General features: G+C 40.7%; 1 protein-coding gene across 2 annotated transcripts in view; it reads right to left on the reverse strand.

The window, feature by feature from the left end:
- Positions 1-26,029, reverse strand: part of RALGAPA2 (Ral GTPase activating protein catalytic subunit alpha 2) — a 212,842-nt gene that overhangs the window by 84,331 nt on the left and 102,482 nt on the right. For both annotated transcript variants that reach the window (XM_063130176.1, XM_063130175.1), the window contains 10 exons: positions 23,821-23,879; positions 23,281-23,389; positions 21,876-21,986; positions 19,783-19,851; positions 19,264-19,401; positions 15,617-15,800; positions 12,332-13,103; positions 10,495-10,566; positions 8,606-8,729; positions 7,278-7,433 (listed from right to left, as the gene is read on the reverse strand). In XM_063130176.1, the coding sequence (XP_062986246.1) occupies positions 7,278-7,433; positions 8,606-8,729; positions 10,495-10,566; positions 12,332-13,103; positions 15,617-15,800; positions 19,264-19,401; positions 19,783-19,851; positions 21,876-21,986; positions 23,281-23,389; positions 23,821-23,879 (1,794 nt within the window). The remainder of the gene's footprint in view (positions 1-7,277; positions 7,434-8,605; positions 8,730-10,494; positions 10,567-12,331; positions 13,104-15,616; positions 15,801-19,263; positions 19,402-19,782; positions 19,852-21,875; positions 21,987-23,280; positions 23,390-23,820; positions 23,880-26,029) is intronic.

Genomic DNA, 26,029 nt, shown 5'->3' on the forward strand with positions numbered 1-26,029 from the left:
GAATGGCCATACAGTCCCTATTTAGAAGGAGTCGACCTATTTTCTGATCACTATTCCTGATAAATAACCATTCCTAATTTGCTTTTTTTAAATGTTAATGTATGCACATGTACACTACATTATACAAGTAAGTTGCTGGGTGGAATTGAGATCCAGCTATTCTATAATAAGCAGAATTCATTGTGACATTTAACATTGTTTTAAAAAGATTGCTATGGTCAGTACAGAACTCAGCACAGGACAGTCTATTGTACAGTAAATGAGTACAGCAGTAGCATGTAGAGAACAGCCTTCAATAATGTATAATAGTAGAATGGGGATGGTGCTCAGGCAATGATCCTTGGATACACAGGAGTGTCCCTATTTTCATCTTTGAAATGTTGGAGAGTATGGCGGCTTTCAGTACATATGCCTACTGAATGTGTGACATGCAGAATGCTTCCTTTGTAATATTTGATAACTTCTTTTGTAGGAGGGGAAGGCAGCTGGATTGGGGAAAGAGCTTGTTGATCCCAGCAATTTACAGCTAGCTCAAACCAGGATTAGAGTGGTTTCATATAGCAGGTAAAGAAATACTATTATTTTAAATATTTTTATACCGCTCTTTGAGAGAAAAGCCCACCCAAGGTGGTCTACAAAGCGAAATATAAAGCACAATTAACTAAAACAGCAGCTTAGAACATTTAAAATAACAACCAAAACATTTATAAAATTATAAATAAATAAAAATAAAATAAAAGCAGAACAGAACAGAACATCTAAGTCTTTAAAGCCTAGTTAGAGAGAAGCCACATGCATATACCATCACAGGGCATTTCATGAAGGTGGGGCTGCCACAGAAAAGTCCCTCTCTCTTGTGTCCACCAATCTAATAGATCTTACTGGCAGGCATATGAGCAAGGACTCTGTGGCTAACCTTGGAGGTCGGGCATGTTCATATAGGTGCAGGCAGTCTTTCAAATAACAATTTAGTGCACAAAACGTGAATGCCAGCACATTAAATTGGGCTCAGAAATGCACTGGCAACCAGTACACCTGGTACAATATCTGGGCGTGGATGGCTGCAATGTCTACTTTCTCCAGATAGACACAAGGTGGTAAATTAGCCAAAGTTGATAAAAGGCATCCCTGGTACCCAATACCAGCTATGCTTCCATAAACAGTGCTAAGTCCAGAAGATTTTTATGTTCCCTGCTCCAGTTCCATCACTTACTCTTGAATGCTTGATTGTTTATCCACTGTGCTGTCATGGTGGTGCTATTGCTGAATGACAGATTGGTTTGGAACAAGACCATGTTCATCCATGATTTAACGGAACCATCCTGGTGTGTATTACTGAACCTGGGTGGATGAGGTGGGTGATCTTACCTACCTTTGTCTACATGAGTATTTGGTGCCAGACCAGGGCAGACTGTGTGCATGTGTCACAGTGGTTCATAAGATGTCCATCTCTATCATCAGGAAGTCATTTTGCCCAGTGGTCACCCTGTTGGATGATTGCTATCAAGTGATAGGAAGGGGAAGTGCAACCTTTCTCCTCTTGCTTGATCTCTCTGCAGCTTTTGATACCATCAGCCATAGTATCCTCTTGGACTAGCTCCATGGGATGCGTATCGGGGGCACTGCATTTCAATGGTTCTGTTCCTACCTATGGGATTGGTCTTAGAGAGTGGTGTTGAGGAAGTTCAGCCCCCTGGCACTTGTCTTATGTGGTGCCACAAGGCACTATTCTGTTCCAACATCTATATAAAGCCATTGGGAGTGATCATATGGGGATTTTGAACGAGTTGCTATGAGTATGTAGATGACACCTAGCTCTATCTCTCTAGAACATCTGATTCAGATGTTGGTGTTCAGAGCTTGGACTGGTGCTTGGATACAGTGGTGGACTGGATGAGGGCCAAGAAACTGAGTTTGAATCCTGATATGACAGAAGTGCTGTGGGGAGGTGGGTCCTGGAAATAGGTCAGCTGCCTGTCCAGGATGAGGTTGCTCTTTCCCTGAAAGAACAAGTATGTAGCTTAAAGGGACGGTGCTCCTAGGTCTATTTTTATCAATAGATGTTCAAGGTAGACTCAGTGGCTAAGAGCACCTTTTACTAACTTCAACTGGTTCTCCAGCTACGACCATTCTAGGACCATGATAGTTTGGTAACCTCAAAATTAGATTATTGAAATGTGCTCTATGTGAGGACACCCTTAGACCTGGTGCAGAATGTGGCTGCGAGGCTACTAATAGGGGCCTCTTTTCAGCAGTATGTTACACTTCTGCAAAAAGAACTGCACTGGCTGCCAATAAGCTATCAGGGAACGTTTAAAATTCTGTTGTTAACATCTAAAGCCCTAAAAAACTTGGGACTAGGTTACCTTGAAGGCCACCTTCCCTTTATGTTCCTTCCTGATCCTTGTGGTCCTCAGGAGGAGTACTTCTGATAGTGCTGCATACTCTTGAGATTCGCCTCAAAAGTACCTGCAATAGAGCGTTTAGTGTTGCAGCACCCGTCCTCTGGAACATGCTGCCCATTGACAGTAGGCAGAGACATCTTCAGTTTTGATCATGAAACATCTGCTCAAGACCCAATTCTTCAGGCAGGCTTGTCCTGAAGAATGACCCAGCCAGTTTAGTTGTAGTTCTCCAGTGAATATTTTATTGTGTTTTTATTGTTATATTTTATGTTTTTATCATTCTTGTAAACCACTTTGATAGTCCACTAGAAAGTGGTATGGAAATCTATGTAGTAAAGGAATAATACGCAAGTTGTGCGCTTGGTCCTTCAGGGGGAGTGCTACAGCTGAAAAAGATTTTACTATTAATTAAAATCAGTTTTAAAACACCAGGTTGATAAAGGGGCATCAACCGCAAAGCTTATAGAGAATGTGTGCTGAGGTTCAAATGGCCGCTTATCGCGCGACATTTCTTATCCATAGCAGTTAATTCACACCCACTGGTATACATTAAGTATCAAAATATTTGCAAAATGACACTTATTTGCAAGAGTGTTACATTACTCACAGACTATAATACTGTTTTTAAAAATTGTGAAAAAAACCAGTCTTTCCAAATACTCCTCTATTATCCAATCTGCTAAAATAGCAATGACCAAAAGGTTCCCTCTCCTGCCCCGCATCTTTTGTTATTATTGTTGTTAGTATCCCTGTGTTATCTGAACTGAGGAGGCTGAAAAACCAAAAGTTAGCATTAAAGACAGGAGTCCTTGTTATAACTTGCGTCTTACTCCATGAGCATTTTTAAAGTTTTTAAACATTCAAGAATTGCAAGTAAATGCAGCATGAGGTTTCTGCATGCAACTGAATGCTCGATTTGGTCTAGGAGGAAGTCTGAGTGGGGTATTTAAGTAGATTAGCCATTACTACAATCTAAGAGAGATGGAGAATTTTTGACTGGGACTCCAAATCAGCTTTAGCCCCACTTTTGGGTTAGTGTAAGCTGTGCTCTCTCAACATATAGCCCTATTGCAGGTTGGAGGGCTGCCAGTGAACTACAGTGCATGGTTGTGATATATCACTCTCTCAGTCCAATTTGTTATCTATATACCGTATTTCTTCAATTGTAAGACGCCATCGATTGTAAGACGCACACTAATTTCAGTACCACCAACAGAAAAAAAGCGTTGATTCTAAGAAATAATAAACGCACCTGCGATTCTAAGACGCACCCCATTTTTATACTGTTTTTTTATGTTTTTGATGGTTTTAAAATTTTGTATGCTTTTAATGTTTACTATTTTTAATTGTTGTAAACCGCCCAGAGAGTTTCAGCTGTGGGGCGGTATATAAATGTAATAAAATAAATAAATAAATTTCAGAGATGTTTATATGGGAAAAAAGTGTGTCTTAGAATCGAAGAAATACTGTATATAAAAGCCCAGACTGCTCCTCCAAGCCAGTTATAGGTTTTGCCCTCTGGAACCATCTAGGGACGTTCCTCGGAACTGCAGCCTTCTATAGAAGTTCCAAGTTCCAAGAAATATTGCCCTCTGGCACCATCTAGTGACGTTTCTCAGAACTGCGGCCTTCTATGGACGTTCCAAGTTCCGAAGAAAGATAACTGCCAGGAGCTTCTGGCCTAGCAGAGGGCCAAAACCCACTAACCTCCTCACCAAACTGCTCCTCTACACCTGTCGTATGACGGGCTTTTTTGCAATCTACTCTCACAGCTTGAGCCCTACTTGCAATAAGGGTTTAATCTACCCCTGGACAACACTGTGGGGGTGTTACAACCCCTCCAGAACCTGACCTGCATTATTCAGTGTAAACTACACTGCAAGACTGTCAAGATCCCCTCTCTCCCAGCAACAGATCCTTCCAACTACAATATGGGGACAATTAACTGTACTCATTTTGGTATTTGCTTTAGGACTGATGCCCAATCTCAGCTACCTTAACATCTTAGATTTAACAATTGATTTCAAGAGTTAGCTCTACTTCTATCCCTGGGGACATTTAAAAATGTTTATTTATTTATTTATTTATTGCATATATATATCACACTGTGATATGTGGATGTATATACCTTTAAGAGGCCTGTAGCTGCTAGTCTCCAGGTCCTCATCGAAGGCCTGGGCGGAGCCTCTGTTTCTGTCAGTTGGTGTTGTGGGCCTTGCTGAGGGAGTTTGGTGTCACTGTTCTAAGAAGTTTTAGTAATAAAAGAATCCAGCAATGAAAAGACTCTGATGTTATTGCCTGGTAATCTAAAGGCAAGTGGCAGGCTGAGCAGGTAAGCTCACCCGTATGGTCCCTATGCCTGAGGGATACTACACACACAATAGCCGAAGCTCCCTGGGTGGTTCACAAAATAGCTTCTCTGAGTGAACCTATCCAGACAATGAAACAATTCTCTCTATCCTTTTAATATATATGTTCCTCCTCCTCTTTTTTCCCTTTTCCAGCCACTTCATTCCATCCCTCTGCCCCTGGTTTTCTGTCTCCCCTCTCGGCAGTCATCATTCCGTGATCCCTAAGCATACTTAGTCCTCATTGGGCTGTTTTAGGTTGTTCTTTTTTATGCTTAGTCCTTGCTCCTGCCCCTTGCAAAAGCTGTTCCCTACAACAAGATGTTCTTGAAAGTTGGGGGAACTTTGTGAGTCTGTGACGAGCATAGAGAAGATACATTCTGAAAATGTGGAAACCATGGTTATTCTATTGTTGAAGCTAAGTTGGTCACAAGAGTGCATCACCATATGTAGGAGTCATAGAATCTTAGAATAGCAGAGTTGGAAGGGGCCTACAAGGCCATCGAGTCCAATCCCCTGCTCAATGCAGGAATCCACCCTAAAGCATCCCCCACAGATGCTTGTCCAGCTGCCTCTTGAAAGCCTCTAGTGTGGGAGAGCCCACAACCTCCCTAGGTAACTGATCCCATTGTCGTACTGCTCTTACAGTCAGGAAGTTTTTCCTGATGTTCAGCTGGAATCTGGCTTCCTTTAACTTGAGCCCGTTATTCCGTGTCCTGCACTCTGGGAGGATCGAGAAGAGATCCTGGCCCTCCTCTGTGTGACAACCTTTTAAGTATTTGAAGAGTGCTATCACTCTTCAGAGTGCTATCACTCTTCAGAGTCCACAATTTTGTTCACAATGCCAGCCATAGCAAGTTCTCAGGCAGTGTCTGGCAAGTGTAACAAGCCTCAGGCATCCTCCTAACCCCAGAGTCACAATTGTGGTGTGTGGGGGTGTGTGTGGGGGTGTATGTGTGACCTCCTCCCTCTTTCACCCCAAATTTCATGGGAAGTCTGAGATTTATTGTGGGCCTGTGGTTCTCTAAGCTAAAGTGGATGGGTCTTGTTTCTGTATTGTGTGGAATCCCCCCAACCCTAGCTCCAAGCTTAGAACTGGAGATTAAACAGGGGATTGATTCTGAACTCATGCTGTATTTTCAAAACTCAGCACAAGATCATGTCAGTGATGAGCTGGTCCTAACAATGATCAATGTTTAGTTGACCACTAATGCCAATCAAAATTTGTGGACAGCGACAGTATGTATAGTTAGATGTATGGATGTTGGAGAAATCCGTTTGGGGAGTGGGGTGCAATGAATTTTCCTAGGCTTGCTCCCTGGACTTTGTTTCAGTTCCTTCTGTGGAACTCAACTCAATCTGCAGTGAATCAGGCTAGTTCACAGATTTCCAGCCCGAGCTGTGAGCTATTCTCTGAACTGCAGGAATTTTTCTGCTTTTGGTGGGGGGGAGGTTTTGCAATCTCTGCAAATTACATCTAAATTTGTGCACATTTTGCAAATTTGGACATAATGTGCACAAATTGCAGAACCTTGTAAAATGCGCAAAAAGTTTCCTGGAGTTGTTGTTGTTGTTGTTGTTGTCGTTATTATTATTATTTATTGTATTTGTATACTGCTCCATAGCCGAAGCGCTCTGGGCGGTTCACATAAGATAAAAACACTTAAAAACAATATACAAAGATTAAAACCACAAAAACAAGCAAAATACACGTACATTTAAAACAACTTTTAAGTCTTGACCTGGCGCCAAAAGGATGATAATGTCGGCGCCAGGCGGGCCTCGTCAGCGAGATTGTTCCACAGTTGGGGGGCCACCACAGAGAATAGCACACAGCTTGGCTCACAGGCACAATTGCATTGTACATGTTGTAAGAATTCTATTGAGCCAACAAAGAATTGGATTTCCCAGCAATGCACATACCTAGTTAGAGGTATTCAGAAGAAAAGCAGGACATCAAAACAATCATACAATCCACAAAGGAGCTCTTTGGGACCTGGCATTAGTGTGAACAATGGGCCGAGGGGCTTTTGTGGACTGGAGGGTAAAGGTTTGCCTCAACTGCTTCCCTACCCTAAATGCCATTTAATTTAAGCCCTTAACTAAATCTGCATGATCCACTTAAGCAAACTTTCCTTGTCTGCATATTCCATAGCAATTATTTTTAAAGGTGAAAAAAGGAAAGGAAAAGAACCTCTCGTGCAAGCACTTGAGTCATTGCTGACTCCTAGAGGGATGCCTGCTTTCGCTGATGTTTTCTTGGCAGACTTCCTAGCGGGATGGTTTGCCATTGCCTTCCCCAGTCGCTGTTACCTTTCCCCCAGCTAGCTGGGTACTCATTTTACCGACCTCGGAAGGATGGAAGGCTGAGTCGACTTGAGCCGGCTGCCTGAGAACCAGCTTCCGCTGGGATCGAACTCAGGCCGTGGGGAGAGTTTCGGCTGCAGTAACTGCCGCTTACCACTCTGCGCCACACGATGACACAATATACATTATATGGCTTTATATTTAGTTCTACGTTTACCTTTTTGGTCAATGAATCATCTGAATCAGAGGGCATTCGTGTGGACACATGGAAAATTACTTCCACAGTAGAAGTAGCATAGTATGGTGCTGTTTGTCCCGTGCTGCCATTACGTTGAAGGCCACCCATAAATCCACAGTGAGTTGAAAGATCAACCTGAATGAAATAAAAGCAAAACATTTACTCTCAATCTAAACTCCTAAGCAAATTTACCCAGAAGTAACTTCCTTTGAAATTGATGGGACATTTTCACATAGGCTTAAAATTTCATTTAATGGCAATTTCACCACAGAAGAAAGAGGTATTTTTGCTGCATGTTAAATTCTAATATTGTTTAGTGCCAATTGTAGATCTCTGAAAACTATCTACTTCCCCCCCCAAAAAAAGGCTTCCTAGTAATGGATTTATTTTAAACAGGTAGCCTTTGAGATTGTGTGTAATATCCGTTAGATGTTGTAATGAAAACCATACAATTTTATAATTACAGTTTTATCTTTTAGTAGCTCTCTATAACAGGGCCTGATGTTCACTTGAAAACCTGCTTCTGCAACTATAATTTAATTTTCATCTATGCAGGGCAAATACCTGAATTTTTATTCTGTGAAGTTCTATATTTATTTAATTATTTATTTATTACATTTTTATACCGCCCAATAGCCGAAGCTCTCTGGGCGGTTCACTATATACAGTACTGCAGCTTAATAAAAATTTCAAGTAATATTAAATATAATTCATAAAAGCATAGAGCCAACGAAACAGGATCTTTCGCACTTCGGTCCCCACTTCCAGACCACACAATCTAATTTACTACACAGTTCACAACTCAAACATGTCAATAGAGCAAATCATTTCAAGTAAATAAGCCAAGTCACCAGGTCTGGCATCAGCACCAAGCATAGTGGGGCAAATGTTGGGCCTAGTGCCCCTGGAGTTCACACAAAGACTGGTGTCATCACCCTTTTTCTAAATATGGAGTTTTTAAATAGTCCTCTTTTTTGGAGTGCTCAGCAGAGAAGCACCAAGCAAACTTAGTGGTGGTGGCAGTAGCCAGTTTGTCTGGTTCTTTTCTACTAAGCACCAGGCTGGATGCTACTAACCAGCTCCACTGGCCGAGCGAGCAGCAGCTTGCTCAGGCTCCCTTAAACTTGATGCTTTCCTTGGAAGCCACACAATCCATGGTGTAAGTGGATCCATGCTTCCCTCCCTCCCTGGGTCAATCACCAATCTAAACTGCTGAGAAGTAAGTACAGTGCCCCCAAATGTTCAGCCAGTTTATGAGCACACTTTGAATTTAGTATTTTAAAACGAAATGTTTCGCTAACATTTACCTCCCAGCCTAATCCAGCAACAAAATCTTCATATGCTTGGCTTCCTTTTGGGTTGGTCAATATTGAACATTTATCTTCTTGGCCTTCAGCTATGTAAAACACTGCAATCTTGTGAGTTTCACGGCTGCAAGTCCAAACAAACAAAAAACAAAGCAATCTTAATGAAAATATCAAATTACATTTTTATTAGTATGTCAAGCTACTCTGAAAAGCTGCATGTAGTGTGAAGCAGGTTCAAGCTATGGACTCACGCATTAAAAAAACACCAAAAACTAAAATCACCTCTCTGGGTGATCACTGGCTGTGGCTTAAACTACACATGTCCTTAAATGTGTCATTAGAAAGCATGTCAGGGTTGGGGAGGCAACTTCCATCATGTGCATGGGAAGGGATGTTACTCAGGGTTGTGGCTGCTGATAAACAGTGGAGCTTCCCCTCTGCATGTGCTGCAATCCTAATGAAAATCAGACCTCCTGCAACGACAAATATTTTTTTAGAAACTCCAACAAGTCTTCTAATTGCACGTTTAGCACAAGATGTAGTTTGGTCCTGTATCACCTTTTCTAAACCTGCTTGTATAGGAGGTGGCTTAGTAAATGGCTCTGTGGAGGAAGTCAACCCACGGGCTCTAAGAAAACTTTTTATACTGTATTTTGTATTTGTACTTTTAACCTGTTGGTTGTTTTATTATGGTTTTAATTTTTGTGAACCGCCCAGAGAGCTTCAGCTATTGGGCAGTATAAAAATGTAATAAATAAATAAATAAATAAACAAACAAACTTCGGCTGATACAGACTCTCTCTGCGGACTCAACATCATCCAGGCAAGTATAGTGGCATGGACGGCAAGTTACAAAAGGTGTGTTACAAGAAGACAGTGTAAGTCTCCCATTGTAATGGGATAATTTTTCCACCCTGTCTCACTTTTTAAATCTGGCATTAAATTCATATGTATGGTGAAACTTTCATCATGGAATATACCATTATTAGGGACAGCTAGAATTGCTTAACCCAGTGTGACGGCACAGAGAAGAGGGAGAGGAGACAGGCAGAGAAGTCAACAGAAGGAAGAAAAAGTGGAGCTGGGGGTTAGGACAACGCAGGGAGAGAGGGAAGGGACACAGCGCCTTTCTCCGCTGTGGCACCCCGGCTGTGGAATGAGCTCCCCAGAGAGGTCCGCCTGGCGCCTACACTGTACTCCTTTCGTCGCCAGCTGAAGACCTTTTTATTCTCTCAGTATTTTAACACTTAATTTTAACTTAAATTTAAATGTTACCGTTCTAACTCTGTATTTTAATCTTATATCAATTTTGCTGCGTGGTTTTATCCATATTGTGCATTTTATACTGTTATTTTGTATTTGTGCTTTTAACATGTTGGTTGTTTTATTATGGTCTTACTTTTTGTGAACCGCCCAGAGAGCTTCGGCTATTGGGCGGTATAAAAATGTAATAAATAAATAAATAAATAAATAGTGTTGGTCTAGTAATAGACAGCATGGTGGGGGGTGGAAAGGACATGATCCCATAGCCTGTTGATGGGAAGGATGGTATGTGCACAGGTGTTTGCACCCAAGATTTTGGCCAATTTAGACCTCCAGACTATATTTATTGCCCCAAATCCTACGTTTGAAGTTTTGAAACAAACTGAGCCAAAGTCAAAACATAAACCATCCTCAAACATAGTCTGTGAAACAATCCAATACCGGTCAAGGGTCATAACTATCCACCTACTTTTCCTATTTAAATTAGACAAAGCATTAACAAAACAATGTTTAAAACTTTAAAAAGGTTAAACACATTTTAATTTTATTATAAGCAAAAAAATAATAAAATTGTAAATGTAACCATTTACAAGAGGCCAATTGAAGTAGTTACGAAGTTGACTCACCACTGCCTAGAGTCCAAATTTTTCAACTCTCTCAATAATTTAGAATTTTTCTTCAGTAGATGAAAACTTTTTCTACAGAAATAAAGAACATACATTATGGAGGGATGATAAACATTATATTCAATATTTCAACTAACAGGAAAAATGATAAAAGCATTTTATAATTTCGATAATTACCAAGATCTTACAGAAAAAAAGTTACAAATGTTTTGAAAGTTCTTTACTTTAGCTTCCTGCAGCTGCCACTAGTCCACCTATGTAAATCTATTTTATATGCTAATACCATCTCCTGGGATCTCTCAGCACAAGATATCCAGTTTATGTGGGTGAAACATAGTCCCTTAGGGTGCAATCCTATGAATATTTAGACAGAAAGAAATCCTACAACTCTCAGCTTTTTCCTTACATAACCTCTAGGTGGCAGAATACTGCAATTACACAATAAAGAAAATACACTTTTTTTGCTTTCACAAATAATACGCCTCCAAAAAACATTAGAGGGTCATGGTGTCGTGTACAAAATGACAAGTGCACAATAAACTCTTAGGGTTGACCAATTGAAATGAATGGGACTTAAGTTAAACTAACATTTGCTACAACCTAAAGAGTCTTGCAGCACCTTAAAGAATAATACATTTATTTTGGCATAGATTTTCATGGACAAGAATTCATGATTATGCCTTTTTTTTAATGAAACAGATCAGCTTAAATATGACAGGAAAATGTCAACTTACTGTACAATTTTGTTCTCAAGCGAGGCCAAGCGTCAGGCTCTGGCTTTGCAAAACACCCCTTCCTGATGGAAGGAAGAATCACTTCACTGGGGGGTGGGGGAGAGGGAACCATGACCTTTCAGACCAACCTGGCAAAGCAGCGAATTCTCTTACTAATGTTTGCTCTCTCTCTCTCTCTCTCTCTCTCGGCCTTGCCTCTCTCCAAGTGAAAGATAGAGAAGGTCAATGAACAGACCATTTGGGGAGAATTTGGCCATAAAAGAGACCCCATTTGGGAATATTTTGTTTCTGTACTTGCTGTGGTTGTATAAATTTTCTTTTCTTTTAAAGAACTGTACGTTTAATTGTAATAGTTAACCATTCAAAAATCCATCTGCATGTTTTGTTAATGTTGTTGTTTGTTGAATAAAACTAACCAGAAAAATAAACAATAAACATCTCTGAAAATTAAGGTTATATTAAACAATATATGTCTACAACAATGTTTATTAAAGAGAATCTTCCTCACTAGTGATTTAAACTGCAATTTAAATAATAAAAATGGACTCCTTCAGAGAAGCAATTTAAATCATGATTTAAATCAATTTGATTTAAATCAAATCAGCCTTAGATTATGCTAACTTTCCTTCTTTCTTTCCCAGGCAGGATCTGCACTACTGCTTTAAAGCGCTTTATAGCAGTTTTGACAACTGTTGGGGCCCAGGACACACGCCATATACAGTTGTCAAAACTGTTATAAAGCGCTTTAAAGCAATAATGTAGATCCGGCATCCTTTGCCAATGTCTCTGGCTAGGGAGGCAGAAGGGAAGGTGAAAAAAAAGGGAAAAAGAAAGATGCTGACAACCAACTATCCAAATTAAACAAAAGGGGGAAAATGGGGAAAAAAAACACTAAGAAAACCTGGAGTCCAGAGAGCTCCGAGAAACCTTGTAAATGTAGCAGATAACATTTGTCTGGGAGGGCAACCCTCTACTCCATATACAGATTTCTTTTGCCTTCGACCAGGAGGAGGTGCTTTTCTGAAAGTCAAGATGGCCATCAGCCTTCTCAAGGAGGATATGTTATTATTTCTTAATAACAAAAGTATTAATATAAAACATACCTTTTATCCCAAGAATTCATTCCTAAGTCGTTTAGCAAGAGTCTACATAAACGAAATGGTGCTTGTTGCTGAGCAGGTTTTGGTTCCTTCTGACTCTCAACTTTCATATTAAGATTCAAACTGCATCCAAGTGTATATTCGTTTTCTATACAACTCTGTTGCATTATCGCTTCTAGGATATCATTCTCTTGGTCATGGCTCATGACACACGGTGATGGTGATGGCTCATTTAATTTTAGTTGTGGACGTAAAAGGCACTCAGGACTACTATTGCCAATCCTCTCTAGCAATTTATCAAGAGCATCTTCTCCTTCATATGTTTGAATGAAATTCATTGGAGACTCAAAGTTCTGCTTATGATTGTCCAAAACTGCCATGGATTTTCTTTTCTTTTGATCCGGTAGACAACTAGCTAATGGCCCATGTATCAGACTTCCATCCCATGAGTACTTCCCTGAGATATCTCTAACGATCACTCTTACTTCCGAGAAAGTACCTGCCGGTTCATCATCTACCCCTTTTTCTGAAGGAATCTGAAGATATGATATGAGAGTACTATCATTAAATACAAACAGCTGTAAGTTTGGGCTTCTGAAGACTTCAGAAGATAGTTCAGAAGATTCCACGTAAGAGTTGTTGTGGTTCTCACTAATGAGACTGTGAAGAACAGCAGGTCCTCCGTTCAAGGGATAATGGCCCAAATTATTTACTAGATGTGCCATAATCATTCGTGCAGTCAAAGGTATTAGCTCCAAACTCCTCCTCCTCCTTTCTGAAAGTGAATAATATTTTCTTTAAATCAGCAAAATAAGCCAACTAAAATATGCACCAGAGTTCTTATTTTGAAACTTTTGAAGGCAAGGAAGATTCTTAGTTTCTATATGGATCTACGATATGGGAAATACAGAACACATACTCTGTCCCAGAGTCAATCCAGTTTTAGGAATGATACACAAAGATATGCCATCTGTGGGCTTGAGACTGGAAGTATCCCAAAATATTTGAGAATGGTGATTCAGGCTGCAGCCCTATACACACCTGGGAGTAAGTCCCATTGAAGACTGTGGTTCTTACTTCTGAGAAGACATGTATAGGGTTGCACTGTAAGTTATTTAACCACTAGCTGAGGATTAAACGAATCTCAGAAGACAGATTTCTAAAAATCTGTATAATGGAGCAAAAGAACAGCCCAGGGTTTTGGTATTCTATCTGGGAAGAACTAGTTAATCAATTGGGATTGTATTTGACTTATTTTAGAAATCTCCCTATACAGACTGGAAAATATTAATTAAAGTTTAGGATCCAAGATATAGTGAGCCAGAGAGAATTCAGCCAGGGAGCCTTTCTAGGCGTTGGGTGATTTTAGAGAAGTGGAAGAAAGTACCTTATGCCAACTGTAAGTAGAGTTACAGGAATGGAGAAGTTGAGACCTTGAGTCATTATTCATTTTACTGTTCTATCGCAAAGGAAGGTTGTGAAAGACTTGACTCCACTGGGCTTTGTTTGCAAGGCAGCGGCTGTTATATATGCACTTTATATTTATAAGAAAAGTTTTTTAAAGAATCATAGTGTGGATTGTGAAGGCAATGTATTTTTTTTGTTTTAACTATGATTAATTTTAACCTTCAATTTTAAATTTGTAATTCATTTTAATGGATATTATTTGTATGAGGACAGGTTTAACAATGATATAATGTAGAGTTTAATTTATTTTATCAGATCTATGTAATGCATTTTATATAACCGCTTTAATCATTGTTATGGCCTATGGTCAGACAATAAAACTACTATTATTAAGCAAGGATCTGTTTTGATTCTATTCTTGAATAGATTGTTCTTGAGTTTTCCTCTGAGTTATTATGAAGCTTGAGCCTAAAGCTTGAGTCTCAATCAGCTGGGTTCTGTGCTACTAAAATGGAATGGACTGTGAGATTGGAGAAACCCCTCTGTGAAATGTCCCAGTCAATAAATATGTGGTGACAGCTACCCTGAATGAGGTGCCAGTGTGAAAACTGATTTTTAGCTTGTTCCTGTTCGCATGTGGCAACTCAGGTTGGGATCTATGTATGAGAAACCTGTTGGCTCAGCTAGAGTCTGAGGGTGCTTCCAGAGGCTTTTATAGTACCATTGACCTGTCTCATTCACAGAATTATAATACCGCCATAGTTGTCTTCCACCCATAGCCCTTCTGCGTTTTCCTACCACTTCTTCCACCCTTTCCCTTTCTGCAGAAAATCCACTAAGAAAAAAAGATGGAACTGCTGCAACATGCATTATGGTTGTTAGTGCTAGTAGTTCTCCATCTGGAAGCACTCCTGGTCTTTGGGACAGTAGCACTAGGTGTAAAGTAGCAATCTGCAGATAGAGTTTACTGTTTCAGCTGCAACACTGTTTTATAATACCGTATTTCTTCGATTCTAAGACACACTTTTCCCCCCATATAAACATCTCTGAAAACGGGGTGCGTCTTAGAATCGCGGGTGCGGTTGTTATTCTTAGAATCAAAGCTTTTTTTTCTGTTGGTGGTACTGAAATTAGTGTGCCTCTTACAATCGATGGCGCCTTACAATTGAAGAAATAAGGTAAGTATTTCTATCCCACCGTTCTATACTCATAATCAAGGCAGCTTATAAATATGAAAATATTAAGTTGCATCGAAAGCAGTATTCGTACAATGGGAAATCCCTCCTCCCTATTCCAAACCCCTGAAAAGGCTCTCCTGATGGTCCACTGGCCCTCAAGAAAGGCCTAGGATGTGTTCTGGAGGTAATTTGATTGTTGGAAAGCAGAGCATTCAAATTGGGACAATGATGGTTGATAAAGGTTGATCCACTCTTTATCACTGTAAATCTTTTATAATGAGAGTGAATATAAATGGAAAAGTAATCTTTTTTGTGTTCATGATTATAACTAGATTGTGTTACCTCCAGTTCCTTTTGTATTTGACTTTGAACTATATATATCGGTATAGTTTATTTTTTAACCATTAAAAAGTTTGTTTGTTTCAAAAAGAAAGGCCTAGGATTTGGGGTAAGGTGATGTAACGGTGTGTGTGTGTATGTTAGTATAGGGGGGATCAGGCAGAGGAAGGTTGTATGATGCAAGTTGCTTCTACCAGTTTCTAGTCCTTCTGATGTTCTAAGCATACAGATTAACTCTAAATATCATGTGTGCTGAACCCAAACAAAGTTCTTGCAAAAATGTATTTATACTGATGGCTCTAGAGAACTGTTTTTTAATGGATTAAAGCTAAGATGCGTTGTCCCTTTACAAACTATTTGTTACCTTCAGCAACAGTGAGCAAATTATTCAAATCTGCAGAAGCCTGAAACTGAATGGGTTGAGAATTCCTGACATTCCCTAGTGGCAAGAATGGATCATAGGTATCACTGGAGAGGTCTGCGAGGCTTAAAAGGTAATGGCTTTGCTGTGTATAAGTGCTTGAACCATGAACACAACTGTGCAAGACCTGGAAAAAAAAGAAAAGAAATTATATTAGAACATAACAGAAAGTACCACATCGAGATTGTTCTTCAATGGCTGGCTCATCGGGCACATCGTGACCAGCTGAACCTCTGATTGTTGTGCACACCTCTAGGCTGCACCTGAAACTGCCTTTGGAGTTGCTCTTATTCACATTCCTATCTTTGTTAACAGGTAACAGCCTACTCCTCTTCCTTGCTTTAAGAATCCACATAAATACAATGAAATACAACCATCATCTAATAACAGCAGAATGTGGAGTGAGATGGATTAATAGCATGATCCAGCACATCAATTGGCTGCTAGTCCAGGTCCGGGCCCGATTCAAAGTGCTGGTATTAACATTTAAAGCCCTAAACGGCTTGGGGCCAGGCTATCTGAAGGAACGCCTCCTCCCGTATGTAGCTGCTCGGATCCTAAGGTCATCCTCAGGGGTCCTTCTCTGTGAGCCCCTGCCAAAGGAAGTGAGGCAGGTGGCTACCAGGAGGAGGGCCTTCTCTGCTGTGGCACCCCGGCTGTGGAATGAGCTCCCTAAGGAGGTTCGCTTGGCACCTACATTATATGCTTTTAGACGCCAGGTGAAGACCTTTTTGTTCTCCCAGCATTTTAACAGTCTATAAATAAATTTTAACTTGACGTTTTAAATTTGTAATTTTGCATTGCTGCTGTTTTTATCTGGTTGAGCTTTTATATTGTATTTTATATTATGGTTTTATACTGTTGTTTTATACTTTGAATGGTTTTAATTTTTGTGAACCGCCCAGAGAGCTCCGGCTATTGGGCGGTATAGAAATGTAATAAATAAATAAATAAATAAATAAATTCTACTTCACAGATAAAATACAACAAAAATATAAAAAAGGATGGGCTAAATACATGTTTACAGACACATGTAACATACAGGAACATTTCCAGGGAACTACATTGCTGAGTACATACTCAATGACAAAACTGGTGTCAGGGGCAAGGCAAGGCTATGGGCAGCTCTACCCAAATCCAAGCTGTGAGGGTGTGCACTCTAGCCAAGAAACATCAAACTCTGCCACTGAAACTAGAGCTGGTAGCTTCAGAAAGATGGTGCAGTGAAACAAGCAGAAGATATTTGTTCTGTTGACTTTGTTGACCTAACAGAGCTTTGCCAGTCTTCTAACACTGATACCAAGTCTGGCCAATCCAAAGGCATCACGCTTCCTGCTATTCACAAAGGCCAATGTTGCATACTTCCATTTCTTTTGTGCTTCATTTGTGAGGCATGAGCACAAACAGTGTCAGGTAGTTTGCTTGGCTGGATCCCAACCTGTTGGTTCAAGGCCCAGAGTCCCTGACACTCAGGTTTGCCTCTGAGTGGTGAATGAAACAACTCTTGTATTCAGATACAGCAAACATTAGGGAATAGCCCACCTGAAAATTTGACCTGAATAACATGTTACCACATTAGGATGCTATTTCCACATGATCTAGGCACACTACACTTTGGTAACATCTACATGAAGGAACTATGTGGGCGGGCCAGATGTCATGGATACTTCTCATACCAGTGTAATTAGTTGATCAACTCACTTTACTCTCAAAAGTCAATTAATTGATAAAAATGCAGTGAATAATAAAACTGTGTCAAAAATTATGTAAAGTTTTAAAACACATTTGAAAGTATTTGGAGACTTGTTTGTATGCTACAGAAAAAATGTATGGTAGAAAATCTTATATCCATTTAATAATATCTCTCATCTCCGGAACTTTCTCCTGATGTTCACGACCGTATCTCGGCATGCCTTTCTGATATCTCAGCCTGGCTGCTTCATCGTCGTTTGAAACTTAATATGGCAAAAACCAAACTGCTTGTTTTTCCTCCTAAACCTTCCCCTCTCCTCTCATTCTCTCTTACTGTCAACGATGTCACGCTTACTCCGGTCAAGGAAGCTCGTAGTCTTGGCTTTATATTTGATTCCTCGCTCTCCTTTATTCCTCATATCGAGGCAGTAGCTAAATCCTGTCGTTTCTTCCTGTATAATATTGCCAGGATCCGACCATTTTTGTCTGTCTCTTCTGCCAAGACTCTCGTTCACGCACTGGTTATCTCTCGGTTGGACTACTGCAACCTTCTTCTCTCTGGCCTTCCTTCGTCTCACATCAGTCCGCTGGTCTCTGTCCACCACTCTGCCGCTAAGATCATCTTCTTGGCCCGCCGCTCTGACCATGTCACTCCACTTTTGAAATCTCTTCATTGGCTTCCAATTCACTCCAGAATCCAATACAAACTTCTCCTGTTGACCTTCAAAGCTTTTCACGGCCTAGCTCCTGCCTATCTCTCCTCTCTCATCTCACACTATTGCCCCGCTCGTGCTCTCCGCTCCTCTGATGCCATGCTTCTCGCCTGCCCAAGGACCTCTACTTCCCTTACTCGGCTTCGTCCTTTTTCTTCTGCTGCCCCTTACGCCTGGAACGCTCTTCCAGAACGCTTGAGAACTACAAACTCAATCACAGCTTTCAAAACTCAGCTAAAAACCTTTCTGTTCCCTATAGCTTTTAAATATTGAGTTTGTTCTGACTCTATACTGTTTAGCTTCACCCTACCCAGTGCCTGTTTGCATTCTCTTTCCCTCCTTATTGTTTACTACAACTTTATTAGATTGTAAGCCTATGCGGCAGGGTCTTGCTATTTACTGTGTAATCTGTACAGCACCATGTACATTGATGGTGCTATATAAATAAATAATAATAATAATAAATAAAGAATACCAAATCATTACAGGTGGTAGTTTATTTAAAAACAAGATCATACTTTCTCCTGAATAAGCATTTGAGAACAAGTAATATCTTCTTTAGAAAAATCTTTTTTGTTTTGCCTCAGAAAGTAAGCAAGCAAGGGGTTATTCTGGTGTTATTCTGCTAGCACAAATCTTTTACTGCTTGTGGAAACCTCACTTTTTATCCTTGTACAAGTGCCAAATGCAATACTTTGATTCCACTTCCATGAGCCATTTCATAAACCATTTTACTAGTTGCTTCACAAGCCCTTCCATAAGCTGTGGCACAATTCATTCATCAGTCTAAGTATTGCTTGCATTAGTTATTCCACTAGCACTTGCACAAACACTAATGAAATAATGCCACCTCTTGTAATTTTGCTACTAGCATAATGTTGGAAACAATACAAAATGTAAGAGATGTTGTTCAGAATGTCATAAGGACAGTTCTCAAATTACTGATTTTTTTTACTTCATAGATTAAAATTCAACAATTCAAGCGCAATCTGAACAAGCTATAATTAGTCATCAACATTAGTTTTCCGGAATAAAGATGGGTTTATTAATTAAGTTAGTTCAAAAGCAGACAACACCCCACATTTAGGGTTTTATAATTTTGTTTTGTTATGCATCTATTCATAATCAACAGCATAATTAAGCATTAGGATGAGATATATTTAGAAATGATCCTTACATACTTACTCTATAGATGTAATCTAGCAATGGAGCTTTAGAAGGCAGTTGATCTTCAAAACTGGAAGTAAGTACAGGCTCCAGCAGCATTTTCACCGGTAATATCATGCACCAGTCCAACAAGCAAAGTAATAATGAAACTATAAACTAAAACAGAAATTTGCAGAATATATTACTTCTACTTAGAAAATATGATACAACAAAGGACACACATGCTGTATGCACCTTTCTTTGAGCTGAGAAGTCTGATTTTGAAGCCAGGGCTGTTTCAAATTTGAAGGAGGCGTGAGTTCGCCCTTCCACTTTCTCCCCTATCCCCAAAGAATAGTGATAATCAGCTATTCAAACTAAGTTGACTGCACAGCCCCATATCTTACATTGAATAGTTTAGCCTCAGAAATATACATAAGGTGTTTTCATGCTTTCCTAACATTGGATCAGGGGTGGGTGGGGGCACTGCTTAAATATCAGGTCCATAGTAAAAACCATGATATCAGGAAGAAACAATGGTGTTTTACCATTACATACCTTTTTATCGCTTTCCACAGAGGAGTACTCAGCACTAGGCAACAGAAATGCAATGGTAGCAACAAGTATCTGTGCAAAACCAATTTCAGAACAATAAATTGACAGAAATGTTTTGTTTTCCAAGGTCAGTCAAAACACAAAACTTGTCTCAAAAGTTTCAGTGAAATTTAAATAGCTACTTTGTAATAAACTATGTCCTCATTATCTCCCCAATGAGTGTATCATTCTTCCCCCCCTCCTCCTCTACAGTACCTGAAAAGGATTGGGGGGGTGGGGTGGGAATCTACAAAATTTCCCAGAGGAAAACACAAATTAAATATATGTTATACAAATCTACTTACTCTGCATAATTCACTCTAACAGAACTGAAATGTTCTTGTAGCAATTACCCATATGATTAACCAACAGCTTCCCTGAATATCAATAAAGTAAAGCACATTAACTGTGTCTGCAGATAAATGGTGCAGAAGGGTTTAACTTGTGAAATTAAACCCTCTTCCAACATTTTTTTTGGACAGTATCAATCTGCTATTGGGGGGTCTTAATGGACCCCCTTGAAATCCAAGCTGGAAATTGGCTATCCAAGCAGGAGCGGAACAACTGCAACACAGTGCCTCATTTTAATAAGGGTCAATTGTATCCCTGATAGCTTAGCAAATTAAACATAAATGTATTAAAAATGTAAATGTGGGGGAGGAGTTGGAACACTACAGGAAAATTCACCTCATAATTGTTTAGAAGTTCATGGTGACTCATGTTTGTTCAAAAGATTTTACAAATATTTCAAACAGTTGCAGCAATCTGGAGCAACCCAGGAGGTTTACTGTATATACTCCAGAGATCTATACTAGGAGGCCTATATTCCAAATAAGATACAGAGGGCGCAATCCTATTGGGATAGTTGCCAGCCAGCAAAATCGGACACTGACGACTATTACTTATTATTATATTTATTATTTAATTGTATCCTGCTTTTTGCTCAATACTGGGCCTCAAGGCGGTCTTACAAAGTTTAAAACATACATTTTAAAACATACGAAAAGAAACGTAAAAAAAAAAAGTTTAAAATACACGTCAAAATTATAAGTCATTAACATAGATGGAGGACCAAATTACTTTCCAAAGGCCTTCTAGAACAAAAAAGTTTTAGCCTGCTTCCGAAAGCCCATCAAGGAGGGAGCCAGCCTAGCTTCCCCAGGAAGAGAGTTCCAAAGCACTGGAGCAGCCACCAAGAAGGCCCTCTCCCTTGCTCCCACCAAACGTGCCTGTGAAGATGGTGGGACTGAAAGAAGGGCTTCTCCAGAAGATCTCAAAGCACGGGCAGGCTCATAAGGGAGAATATGTTCTTTCAAATAACCTGGACCTGAGCCATATAGGGCTTTATAGGTCATAACCAGCACTTTGAATTGTGCCCGGAAACAGACTGGAAGCCAGTGGAGCTGTTTTAACAGGGGAGTTGTATGCTCCCTGTAACCAGCCCCGGTCAACAATCTGGCTGCAGCTCTTTGAACCAGCTGGAGTTTCCGAACACTCTTCAAAGGCAGCCCCACGTAGAGCGTGTTACAGTAATCCACTCGGGATGTAACTAAGACATGTGTCACCGTGGCCAAGTCCGACATCTCTAGGAACGGTCGCAGCTGGCGCACTAGCTTTAACTGTGCAAATGCACTCCAATGCAGGGGGGCGCAGCATAGAAGTGATCCTCTCCTCCATGTTCCAGGAGCCCTGCATTTATGGCTAGAAGAGTGATTTTGCCTGTAAGTAGAAAAGAGCTTTGGAGCAGGAGGTGAGGAGGCTGCACAGCACTTAGGAAGCTGCTTAAAGTAGCTTCCATGGTCTCCTACCCACCTGTCCCCGGAACTGCCCTCTTTTCATCCTCTATATGCTGGATTTCAGAGCATGGAGACCAGCAAGAACCCCAGCTCCGACCTCAGTTCACTGTCTGGACAGTGTCTAGTGGCCATTGGACTGTGCCTTAAATTTCAGTGAATAAATAAACATTACCAATGACCATCTAAAAATAACATTACCAATGACTATCTAGAAATAAACACTAACTGGCTATTTAGAAATGTTTTGGCAGATTAACATACTTCAATAATTGTTCTGGGTAAAGAAGATTTGTATTTCTGAATATTTTCCCAGTAAGACGTCAGCAACTGAAAGACATCACATGCTTCCTGTGCTATCTGCTTGTTAGTAAACTGTAAAGGCAAAGAAATAAATCAGTAAGGAATAAAATTAAAGGAAATATGAACATTGCAAACAGTCCTTTACTATAAACAAAGAACTTTATTTAAAATTAGCTCAAGATTCCCCCCCCCCCAATTAGCATCATTACGGAAATCCACAAATGCTTATATTATAATGCTTATATGCACCTGCCTTGCACCCATGTTGGATGTAATATTAGAACAGCCTGTGTGCATTGGACTCTACACATAGTCTCCATTTAACATTACATCCAATGTAAATGATGTTCCAAATCAAACATCAAGAATTCTGTTTGCCTCCATGATTGGCAGCTCTTGAGGTGGAAGCCTTTTGCTCTCTCATGTGCTTGAAATAAAAAAGTGAGGGCTTAGGTGACCTCACGTTCTGCTAACACTTCTGCACATCCCTCTTAGCAGCATATTACACTAAAACTACTCGGGGAGTGCAATGCTATGGCTCCGAGATGAAGCCTGGGAAGCATAGGATGGTGGTGCAGTTCTCCTCCTCTGTGGCTGTAGACAGAGCTACAACTGCAGAAGAGGAGATCTGATCATAGATCTTCAATCCCCAACCCCTCCCTTCTGCAAGAGGCTGCGGAAATTTCTGGGCAGTTTCTCTTCCGAAGTTGCAAGTGTCAGAAAGGGAGGAAAGGCGCAGGGCGAGGAGGAGAGGCCCAGATCCACTCAATTTAAGAACTTCTCTGTCACTGTGCCCATTTCCTAGTAAGCAAATCTGTCCTCTGCCCACCCTGCTTGGCTCTTACTAGGAGGCCTCTGAGATTGAAACCTTCTGTCTATTGAGGAGCAGTCCCTTAGAATTGCACCCTAAAACTCACTATTTACTAAAAAGATATATTCTCGTTCTTAGAAGTAGAAGGAAAGGCAGCCACCATTGGGATAGCACTTCCTTTTGGCTACAGGCAGGATTAGGCTGCTAAGAGGTCAAGTGGAGGAAAGCCTGGAAAACTATCATTTATTTATTTATTTATTTATTTATTTATTTATTTATTTCATTTCTATACCACCCAATAGCTGGAGCTCTCTGGGCGGTTCACAAAAACAAAGGTCCCTCAACCCAATTAAACATAACCAACACACACAAACACACATGTATATTAGAGGAGAGCACTGACCCACTGCCAACTCAGGCATACACATGCAAATTTGGAGTATGGGTTATGGGCCTTTGTCATGGATCTTTTAAGAACCTAGCAAAGCTCCTGGCTGCAGTCAAACCATAAAGCTGCATACAATAAAGCCACACAGACCTATCACATACTAGTACCTTTAGTGTCACACCTAAAACATTTATTGCATCCTTTACTTGGGGGTGGTTTGTACATTGCACTAGTTCTTCACATATCCAAAGCCCAAGACAGCAAAGAGCTAAACACCTTCAAAAACAAAAAAGATGTAATTTAGTAAGCCATAATTCCCCCTTTATTTTCAGTTCTACAAATGCACAAGATCCAGATTGTCGCTGCACTAAGACAATCTGTACTCTCAAGTCAGTGCTAAATCCTACAAGTAGCTATAGTTCCAGCATAGCAGCTACCTTTTGGTCTTATGCCATTGTTTCCAACTAGCTCTGCCACACTTATGCCAGTGCACATCCACCCACATTAGTGGAGGCAGAATTTCTTCGTGTTCATTGCATGGACCCAAGAGGTCTTTTGGACTCTACTCAGCTTCTCAGACATAAGATTGCACTTTAGCTGCAGCACCCAAAGTATTTTTTAGCCCATTCAAACTCAAGGTACTTTCCACACAGATAATATATTCAATTTATATTCCATAATATTTTCTGTTTTATGCAGCATTTTACCTTGAAGCTTCATTGGGTTCATCTGTGGCATTCTTCAAAAGAATATTTATGAGGTAACACTAGAACAGAAATCATAACAATAAACATTTTACCTCCCACAAATACATTGCAGAAGAATTTCATATCACTCAATGAGATTGAATAGTGTAACATGGATAGGATGAAGTAAGTAAATTGGATCCCAATTGAGGAACAGAAGCTCATTGGGCAACAACATTCATCACCCGTTCTAAAAGATCTGCTTCACAAATCTTGCTCAAATATAATAGCAAAAAATATAACAAAATGGAACAAGTGTCATCAGGCTCAAACTTGTTTTACTTGAAGTACATTAACTGCCTTCTTTGCTAATTTATCTGTAATCCTTCCCTTTCTTGTTTTTAGTATCTCTACCTATAAAACGGAAAATATATGTGTGGGCTGTATGTCCAGAAATGTTCATCCACTTCCAGATGAGTTAGAAACTTGAAATTTGGCACCCTGATAGGTCTGGCTGTACAATGTACCAGAAAAATCTAAAATCATGAATTTTGAGGTTTTATGTATTTTTAAACGATTTAATTAAAAAAAACTAGGCTTATGCCTACAACTCCCAGCATGCCTTGGATGGAACTCCCAGCATGCCTTGGGCAGGAGGCCAGACTTATCGGTCTTTGGCAGCCATTGTGAGAGCATGGACAGATAGACGCTGCATGCCTTTTACAACCTAGACTCCTAAGATTGTTCTCGAGTAGTCAACCCAATTCCACATAAGAGGAAACAACCCACATAAATGGGTTGCGTCTATTTGTGGTGTGCATGGTTTTAAAATCATAACTAGATTCAGTTCTGAAATCATAACTAGATTCAGTGTGACTCTGAGAGGCCTAACTCTGAACAATCTCAAAAGGCACCCTGTCCTGATATTGTTGTTTTCTCAGAATCTGGGGGAAGTGTGCATGCGGCCTTCACCCTTAAGAGGGAGGGAGGGGAGGCACTCTGTGCATGCTCAGAAACAGGCTTGATGAAGGGGGCGAGTGCCCAGGCCAGCCCTGGCCCTTCAGTACAGGCTCCCGATGAAGCACTCGGTGGGTGAGAAGCGTGGGCTGAGGCAGTCCCAGCAGGACTTGGTCGGAGCTGCGTGCATCCACTGAGAGCTGCTTACCTCATCCTCAGTGATGCTACTCCTCGATGCTCTATCAAGGAGCAGAATAGACAACAAGAAGAGGAAAATGCCTCTCAGAGGACATGGGCACCTGAGGGTTGCCAAAGGCATGCTGGGAGGTGTAGTACTGGCATGTAGAGTGGCTGATTTTAAATAAAGGCCTTGGAAAATAAAAATAAAAATCACGACACTGGTAAACCATTAATGCAGTCACTAGGCAAACTTGCCTTGGAAAAAGAAATCCATAAGCAGGGTGCTATAACTAAGAAGGCCTGCTCTCCAGTTGTCTCCCACCACATCTCAGACGGTGTTCAAAGATTAACGTATTATTCAAGCACCTAGGCTTATGCCTACAACTTCCAGCATGCCTTGGGTGGGAGGGAAGACTTATCGGGCTTTGGCGGCCATCATCTGGAAGTGGTTCGCCATCCTGGGCCTGAAGGGAGAGTGCCTGGGCCGGCTGCCTCTGTTACTAGGCACCATCGGGAGTGGAAGGGAAGGAACAAGCAGCTCTGGGCCTATCACCAACGACAACAACCAAACTACCTGTGAGTCAGCTAGCCAGCTCCCTCAAGGCCTACCTACGGGTACCGATTGCACAGTGCAGTGTGGACTGGCTCCGCCAGACTTTTCCCATGAACCTTAACAGCAGGACTCCCCTTGGGTGAGTCGGCACTGCAGTGAAAGGCATGCTGGGAGTTGTATTTTTTGTTTTCTCTGGGTACAAGGAAAATCATGGCAACAGCTTCGAGGCGGCCCTGGCCATGCACTGAGGGGGCGAGAGGGCGGGGGGCGAGAAAGTGATTTAATTTGTTTTAAAGTTACGTCACAGGTCTAGGACCGGCCTACCTTGCAGGGTTGTCATGAGGGTGAGAGAGGAAAAAAAGAAATAATTTAATTTGTTTAAAGGTTAACTCACAAGCCTAGCACCAGCCTACTACTTTAAGATGATTACCTTGCAGACATATATCTTACGGGGCCCGCAGAACGCTGGGTATATCCCCTTGTTAAATACCAAAACTGGAGATAGTTGTCTTGTATGTTCAATAGAATTTTGGGGGCACG

Source organism: Elgaria multicarinata, chromosome 7, assembly GCF_023053635.1.
Source record: "Elgaria multicarinata webbii isolate HBS135686 ecotype San Diego chromosome 7, rElgMul1.1.pri, whole genome shotgun sequence".
NCBI lineage: Eukaryota > Metazoa > Chordata > Lepidosauria > Squamata > Anguidae > Elgaria > Elgaria multicarinata.